The following is an 8,820-nucleotide window of genomic DNA, read 5'->3' as shown; positions in this document are numbered from 1 at the left end:
TCCTCCCCTCCCCGACTAGGAGGAGGCAGGAGGGAGGGAAGGCGGCTGAGGCGGCTCCGCGCCGAGCAGAGGGCGGCGGGGACCCGGCGGGGAGGAGCGGGGCGAGGCACGGGGCAGCGCTCCCCGCAGCGGCCGCGGGAGACTTGTAGCTCCGGGGGGGTCGGTGCTGCAGAACCACGTCGAAGGCGTCCCCATCTCCATCCCGGCTTTCCTGGGCAGGGAGGGGGGGGGGGGGGGGGGGATCATCCTTGGCTTTGTGGTTTGCGTCTGTTTTTTTAAATAAAATGACCTCCCCGTCTTCATGAACAGAAGCCAACGGGAGGGCGTTTGTGCCCCCCCCACCCCCGGGCTCAGGTCGCTGGAGGCTGCAGCGAGAGGAACCCAGACCCCCCTCAGCGCCGCTACACGCGGTCCGGGCGAGCCCGCCCCGCCTGCCGCAGGCGCGGGCGGGAGCCCCCCCAGAAGCCTCTGGCCGCGGTGTTTGGGCGGCGGGTGTGTGTGCGCATCTCCCCAGTCAGGAGCACTTTTTCAATGCCCAGCTGGCTCGCACCCCTCCACATACACATATTTCCCCCCCCCCCCCCCCCCTCCGGCCCGGGCGGCGGGAGGCGGCCCCGGCTGCGTCAGAGCCGTGCAAACACCGCCGCCGTGCCCGCCGCTATTTAAGGGGCCGAGGCTGAGTCGCCCCTAACTTTCCTGCCTGGGCACCCAGGGACCTCGCTCCCTCCTCGGGTCCGACCTCGGGAAAGCGCAGCGGAAAGGTAGGAAGGACCCGTCACCCCTCCTCCGACTGCATCTCTGCTGGGGGGGGTGTGGGGGGGAGCGAAATGGACCCGTCACCCCTCCTCCGACTGCATCTCTGCTGGGGGGGGTGTGGGGGAGCGAAATGGGGGTGTCCAGGCGCTTACCTGTGCGGCGGCTCCGAAGGCATCCCGCCGTTTGCTGGAGGAGAGGCAGCCGGGTCCGGAGGGGGAGAGGAGTCGAGGTGGCTGCTCCCGGCACCCCAATACTCAAAAACGTCGTCTTTTATGCATGGCAGTTGTTTTCTGTCTAGCGTATGTGGTGGGCAAATAAACTTGATTTTCTCCTCTTCTAAAATTAAAAGGTTACGTTCGGTATACTGTTCAGAAACTCGAACGATTCAAAAACTCTCATATAGCTAATTCATGTATATTTATAAATGGAAATTACCCCTGTAGCATTAAGTACTAACTGAGGGTAGTTTCTTTGTTTCCAGAAAAATACTATTTCAAGGCTTGTACGATCAAACAGTCTAGTAAAGCGACATCGTTTTGTCCAGTACTTGTTTAAGGAAGCGGTAGAATATTGGTTACATTTGAATTCTCTGTTTTATATGAAGATTATTGTTAAGTTGCACATTATTTCTTACAGTTTTTAACTAAACAGCTTTTACCATCCCACCTATTAGATCAAATGCTTGGGGGAGTGTTAGATGTTGTTTTTTCTTCTCGTGGGACAAGTTTTTGTTTTTCTGTGTGTGGTGAGATGAAACCTCTTGAACACTGAAGTTCAAACCAATGAAGGTTGGTAGAATAAAGGCTCTTCATAAAACTTGTCAGAACTGGGTATTTGTAATAGCAGTTTTTAGTACAACAGCAAAATGCTGAAATGTTTGAATCCTGAGATTTTTTCACAGAGCTGGACTTATATCTCTTAAGTTTTAATGAAACACAGCTCCCAAAAAAAGAAAAGCAAATAAAGAATTGAGTAGATCAGGGAGACATAGCACATACTACGGTGAATTAATTTTGTTCCTTCCAGTGTATCTTCCTCTTATCAAGGGATATTTAACTATTCATGTACATTTTTTCCAACTTAAGACAGATCCCACAGTTACCCACATTAAAAAAAAAAACCCAGCACAGACCTAGTTTGCTCAGAAACCAGCACCCCCAATGGAAGACGGGGGTAGGGACAATATACAATGCAGTAAATCTGGTCATTTTAACAGCCTATCATTCCTTTTCTCCCCAGCAATGTACAGCAGTACATGCATCTGTGTGTTCCTTGCTGTGCTCTCAGCGAGCTCTTTTGGACAGCAGACTGTGGGCTCGCACAATGGGAATCCACTGGCTGCTGAGCTTGAGCAGAGCTTGACAGAACGTCACCGGCATGTCCGTGCCCCTTCATCTGCTGGCCCGCTGAAATCCATGCCGCGGCTGGATGGAAGCATTGACCAAAGAGCTAACATCGGTGCTTTGTTGGCCAAGTATCTCCAGCAAGCCAGAAAAGGTACTGGTTAGAGCCTACTTACTTGTGCTACTTCGGTGGCAGTGGAATTTCCTGCAGGGATGCCTAGATGTTAAGATAACCCTGTCATCGTCTAACATGAATTCCTAGAGAAGGCAGGATGTAGATTTTGCCTGGTTATTCCTGAAGTAACAGAGCATTCTCTTATTTACTGCAGAACTCCTCCCCGAAAAGATTTGTACATAGCAGCCACTGACTGAGAGCTGCATACAGGTAACTGAAGAAAATGTAACCTACCTGTCAGGCCATAGTTCAGCTTTTATTTTTAACTTATTATTTTCATAGCCTTATAATAATTTTGGCATTATTTTCAGCATGTTGTATCTTAGATAAAAAACAGGATTGCATTTTCTTCAAACTTTTTCATTTAGTTAACCTCCTCCCTCCCTTTTTTAAGTTAGAAGAGCAGGAGAACTTTTCTGAGGGTAAATACAGACCAAATGGCTAACCTTACCTCAGCCAGAAATACCTATACAAGAGAAATCTTCTCAGTATTGGATTTTTCATGTGTTTGTTCCCAGAGGAAGTTAGGAAAGTGTGAAAGATCAGAATTCACATTTCTGAACAGAATAATTAAAAGCAGTGATAAGCACATTTGCTTCAAAACATGTCAATTCCTGTCAGGTTTTTGGTCTCGGGCAGCCTGGGAACCCAATCTTGCAGTTACTTAAAACCCCTGTGGCATTGTGTTTGTAACAAGGGCATGAAGCACTGGTAGACTAGTGATATTAAAGTGGTTCATTCTTATCATGTGATTTATTAGTCACTCAGGGAAACAATTGTATTACGGACATGAGCTAGCAAGGGAAAGAGTAAAGCTGTCCCTGTCGACATCTTACAGTATATGTTTTACATAGACAGAAACACATGCCATCTGTGTGGCTGGTAAAAATGATGGATCACAATCATTGGCTGCTGAAACTCCCCCCAAGAAAATATTTTTCCTTTTGAACTGTCTTGTCTCTGTATGGGTTTGTATCTCAATAGAGTAACACCATGGGCAGCCGAATTGCTTTGGCCTTTTGACTGCCAACCTCAACAAAAGCCACTACACAAACCTTGTTTATTTGTGATGGCTTCACTCTAGTCTGTCCCCTGTACTACAGGGGAAGAGGACATCTGAGAAAAAAAGAGGCCTTGAGGGGAAGGCAGTAATTAGGATTACCTGGACATACAGGCATTGAGAAATGATTTCACTCCCAGCTCCAGACTGTGCTTAGGATAAAAGTCACTTTATGTAAGTAAGCTTTCTCCTTTCCTGCCTCTCCCCACAACCTTATGCAGACCATGTAACCTTCCCCTCCTGACAGCCTCACTGCTGGCCTATGCCAAGCAAAATACTATTCTTATTTTTGATGGCAGTCTGCAATGAAGAGAGGCCACGTGCTTTTTTATGCATTTCCTATGCGGCCATACACATTCATCTCTGTACATAAAACAGAGCCAAATCAGAAACAACAGGAAAAGAACCACTCAATACAGTCTGAGAGACTTCATCTTATGTTACCAATTTGCACAATATCCATTAAGGAACTTCTTTTAGCAGTTCACATAATCTCATAGAAAGAGAGTTCAGATATGAAATTCCACATAATCTAATGGAAAGAGAATTCAGGTACAAAATTCCACAATTCAGTGCTATGGTTAAAGCTGTTACTGAGTAGGAATATTGTTACAGGAATCTACAAAGCAGAATCCTCATTGCCTTTCCCAAGTGTAGTCATTGTTACCCACCTACATGGAAACTGAATTCCTAAGTATTAATATGAGGGAGAATTTCCTGCATACATGTTAATTGACTGTTAGCAGATGATGGGATTCTTGTGACATGACTGGGCTAGCTGGACTCTGGTTTGTAGATGTAGTTGCTAGTAACAGAAGAGAAGATTGACAGGGACAAAACAGTATTTACTTAATTTATAACAGTACAGACAGTGTTCCTATCAAAACATTATATTCTCATTTAACACAGAAGTTCTGGGCAGTACTTAAGAAATCTCTGCAGAACACTCAACATCTACTGTATTAGTCACTTTTAACCTGTCTAAACCATAATACTCACTGGAGAACTCCATCTAGGGGGAAAGACAGTCTGGGCATTTGCTAGTGTTAGCAGTCAGCAGTGATGGCATTTGCCCTTGTGATTAATACAAAGGCTGATTTTGGACAATATTTCCAGTTAAAACGGAGAGAGTTAAATTCTCTCAAGGACTTAGGGCTAGGTGGTGGCCTCATAGCCAAACTGCTACAATTTTGAATATGCTTGCTGTACCTTGATTCTGCAGTATCCACAGGACATCTCTGGTGGTTTGAGGAAAGGTAGTTAAGGTGCTGTTAAGAAATTAATTTTACTGTTTGTGACCATTAGCTTTCAATTAATTTCACCTGCAGGCTTTCAGCATGAACCTGGCACCGTGTAGAAGAGATGTTGTAGCTGTCAAGTCAGTGACATGCACATTTACTATCCTCTAAGGAGCCCTTGCCAGTCTGGACCATAATGGCACCAGGGGAGCCCACAGGTCACTGCAGGCTCAGAAGTCTCTTAAATACCAGCATCTAAGTGATGGTTCTGCGCTATTTTAGCCCTGTCTGATTAGGGTGCCAAGAAGCCATTCTCATCAACTTAATTCTGTATTTTGAATTATGAATGTGAATTTCATGGGGTTTGAGCGTTTAATGGTAGACATTTTTTGTCATTTTTTTCTAGGTAGATGTCTAAAACACGGCTGGTTTCTTTTTTTGGTACCTTTAACTCTCCAATCCCCCTGCAACCACTAACAAAACAATGCAGTTGGTTTTATTTTTAATGGATCATGCTCATTAGAAATCATTACATGAGGAAAACCTTGAAATACAAAAGCAGAGAGTCACCAAGGGTTCCTTCAAAGCACAAGACACTGTAAGCAAGGCAATTGTGTAGATTTGGATTTGTGGGCTTTGATTTGGGCTTCTTTCCCTTTTTGATCAGTTTGAGTGTTCCTCAAGCATCAGTCTGCATTGAATACTAATATATTGAATCTGTTCCTTCCTCACTCAAGGCTTAGCTCAATCTAATTATTGGCATATGTCAATTTTGGCTGTTTTCAGGGAGTACAGAGACAAGTAATTTACCTTCCCTGCATTTTTAGTTACACAATGTGATGATGTCAAAACAGAGGATTACAGCCCTTTTTTAAAACCATAAATTCTTTCAAATAGTTTGTGCCTCTGATGCCTTAAGCAATGAAGACAGGAAGGATAGGGCAAGATCAGAGATCAGCATCCAACCCTGCTGTGAAAGGAATTATGAAAGCTTGGGATAAGCAATGAAAACGTCACTGACATTGTAATAAGCCCTGTATAATTCCAGCAATAGACATCTCTAGCTATAAATTCCAGACACAACTTTCTCCATTTCAGGACTATTCCCACTTTTCCACAAAACCTGGGATTCATAACTCTACCCCACTTGTTACGGGATTTGCACTGTAAGAGCTCCTGTACTTCCATTTATGGCTCTTCAAGCAGCACGGGACTGTGGTGGAGTCCTATCTGAGGCCTGAGTCTGCTCTCATGCAGAGTTATTTTGCACATAGAGCAACTCTCCCACTACCAGCAAGCAAGGGTGTGGTCTTACAGGAAGAGTGAGAGATGGTTTGGATTTTCTTTCTCTAGTGAGATAGGAAGGAAAAAGGAGAAATGCACCCATATTCCTTTCTGGGAGCCAGGAGCAGAATGCTCCTGCAGCAGGAGGGAGAAAATGATCTGTTTATTTTACAATAAAAAAACCCAAGCCACTTTCAGGACATTAGCCATAAAGTTTCTATGACGGTTTCCCCAATGACTTGACAGTGGTGTTACATGGTCTTTATTAAGTTAACCAGTTTCCACTATTGCAGACATCTGCTAATGAGTACAAAACAGATCAGAAAATGGATTAATCTGAAAAATGTGTCCACTTACTCCCTGCTCTCCCAAATGCTTTTTCTTTAGGTCCCACTGGAAGGCTCTCAGTTATGGGAAACAGAGTACAGAGCATTGATCCTACACACAGAATAAATGACAGAGACTACATGGGCTGGATGGATTTTGGACGCCGCAGTGCTGAAGAATACGAGTACTCTTCCTAAAGAATAACAAACTATAGCAACAGAAAGAAAAAAAAAAAAAAATCACACTCCCATGTCTGTACAGAAAGAGAGAAATTAATTTGTTGTTCTCTTTGAATCAGTGTTTTAAAATATATCACGTATTTGATGTAAATTTGTCTGTAAGACTATACAATGCAATATATACATATGCAGAATTTTCCAGAAAATGTTTTCTTTCTTTTGTTGTTTCTCATACATTGATATTATATTAAAATGATTTCACTTATCCCTTCTTGTCCTGTCACTGCATGTTGCTGGGTGTCTTAATATACAGAGAGGCAGGAAAATGCCTTCATTCTGCAGTGTAGATACATTCCGTGTGTTGAGTAGTCAGACAAACGAGCCACTTCTCAGAGAAATCTTGTTTCAGTCCCAATAGCTATGAACTCTAAGGGGAACTTGTCCAAATACAAACTCAACAGCACAATACTGCCAGAAAAGGCCAACTATCTTCATGGTGACCCCGTTTGTAAAGGACTGAGTTATACACCAAGCCCACACGTTCGAAGTGAGCAGTCAGCAGTGCTAAAACTAAGAAAAAGAGGAATGACACCGACGTGTTTCATCTTCCTGGCTTATTTTTTTAATGTTGTGAACTAAATGTGAAAGTTCTGCTGATGGCTACGAATCACAGAATAAAGAGAGCATTCCCTGCCTTGTGGTGAGCCAAGCGTTCATTTGGGGAGGGGGTGAGGAGCGTTCCCTGAACAGAGCAGATGATCCTGAAGGGTAAGGAGGTATCAGAGCAGTCTCTAGTCACGGTGTCCTACAAGGAAACGGGGCACTCCCGACTATCACAGAGGCAGCCTGAGTGAGTTATCGCCCACTGGCATGGGGAGAAGGAGGGATAGATTGTGCCCGGCCCTTACCTGGTGCGAAGCAAGGCAGAGAGCCCCACACTTGCAGCTGGGGAGCAATCCCTGCTTGTGCAAAACCAGCACACTGGGGACTGACCAGCGAGTCCCCTTGCAGTCGTTCCTGCCAGCCAGTGGGCAGGCTGCAAAAAGTGTTTCACCTGCACTCTCCTCCTTCACCCCTCCTGTGGCTCCTGGGTCTTCTTCAGCAGCTGGTTCTCGCATCTAAGGAATTCCCCAAACTGAAAAAGCAGGTGATTTTGCATTGCGTAATTCACAGAACTTCTCCCGAACGTGTGCATTAATAAGAAAAGGAAGGCATTTGTCGCGCGCTGAAAAGCTGGCGCTTGCCAAAGGGGAGAGGCAGTTGAATGTCTGTGAGAGGCTGAAAGAGTTAATGTCTCGAACATCGTGGTGGGGCAAGTTCTGCTTAAAGACAAGCCCCGCACAGCAAGGAACCAAGCTGAAAAGCCCACCAGCTCAGACATCAGCAACAGGAGGAGGAGGGCGTGCTGGAGGGTGCACAGCTCCCTGTTCTGATACAAAGATCAAACAATGGCCACACCATGCAGGGAAGGAGAAGTTACTCCACAAAGGACCCTCAAGCCCAAAGGCTCACAAACTGCTCATTAACCTGACAAGTTCAGGTTCCCAGCCAAAGGAGGGGCAAGGATGATAAAATGACACAAACTGAAGCCCCAGGTGTGCAAGCCCACCAGAACGGGACCCCTCGGCTGACTGAACCAATGCTGGACCCAGGACCAGTGAAATCTTTTTCTCTTCCTCTCTCTGTCTTCTTCTCTCTTTCCTTTTCTTTTTCCACAATCCCTACACCTCATCCCTTTAAGACATGAAACTATTGACCAAGTCGGGGATTAAGAGCGGATCCAGCCACCTCTGGGTCCTTCTCTGAGGAGGAGTCTAGAAAGCAAGGGGGTCCGCTCTGAACCTCGTGACTCAATGGGAGGGAGGATCTCCTTATTCCCTGAATTGATGTATACGGTTACCCTGGGTTACACAGTTTACAGAAGTAGTCTTATGCCAATATCTGTTGTGAGAAACCCTGCCACCTACTACCATGCCTCCCCAGTTCAGTTTGCTTCTGTCATGAATAAAATCTTTAACTGATCGTATGGTGTCGTTTCACCTTAATTTAGCCCACGAGAATTTTGAATTAAACACGACTCCGTGATCTGTCCAGTCTCGGTCGTGACGTCTCAGCAACAATTTCTACAGCAGTTAATAGGCAAAAACGATGCATAGAAAATAACACGCAGAAAATATTTATACTAAAACAAAATTCCACCAAAACCAAGAAGATTGGGAAACAAAACAAAATGGTTATGCCAAGGGCTGAACACAAAAACATTCTGAGTTGTTGTTCCCAGCAGCAGCTGGGAGAGCAGACAGCACCGCAGAAATCTGCAATGAAAGAGAAACTTCAGCAAATGGTAACCGGGGAATTTTTTTCTGTAGTAACAGCAACTCTCTCTTTTTGTGGATCTCATCTTGAAAACAGGGAACTGCTTTTCTGCATGGACTTTTCTTCCTCTTGGGCTCCTTCC

General features: G+C 45.1%; 1 protein-coding gene across 1 annotated transcript; it reads left to right on the top strand.

Moving 5' to 3' along the window:
• The first annotated feature begins 660 nt into the window (after positions 1–660).
• CCK (cholecystokinin) lies at positions 661–7,047 on the top strand. The gene is made up of 3 exons (XM_049817257.1): positions 661–761; positions 1,996–2,253; positions 6,244–7,047. Exons 2-3 carry the CDS (start codon positions 1,998–2,000, stop codon positions 6,378–6,380), a joined length of 393 nt encoding a protein of 130 aa, XP_049673214.1. The 5' UTR covers positions 661–761; positions 1,996–1,997; the 3' UTR covers positions 6,381–7,047.
• The last annotated feature ends 1,773 nt before the right edge of the window (positions 7,048–8,820 follow it).

The sequence above is a fragment of the Accipiter gentilis genome, chromosome 14 (genome assembly GCF_929443795.1).
Source record: "Accipiter gentilis chromosome 14, bAccGen1.1, whole genome shotgun sequence".
Lineage (NCBI taxonomy): Eukaryota > Metazoa > Chordata > Aves > Accipitriformes > Accipitridae > Astur > Astur gentilis.
This window is presented reverse-complemented; position numbering and strand designations above follow the sequence as displayed.

Coding starts and splice junctions, on each gene's coding strand:
- CCK (XM_049817257.1), top strand. CDS start 1,998: ATGTACAGCAGTACATGCATCTGTGTGTTCCTTGCTGTGCTCTCAGCG. Junction 2,254..6,243: donor TCTCCAGCAAGCCAGAAAAG/GTACTGGTTAGA, acceptor CTTTTTCTTTAG/GTCCCACTGGAAGGCTCTCA.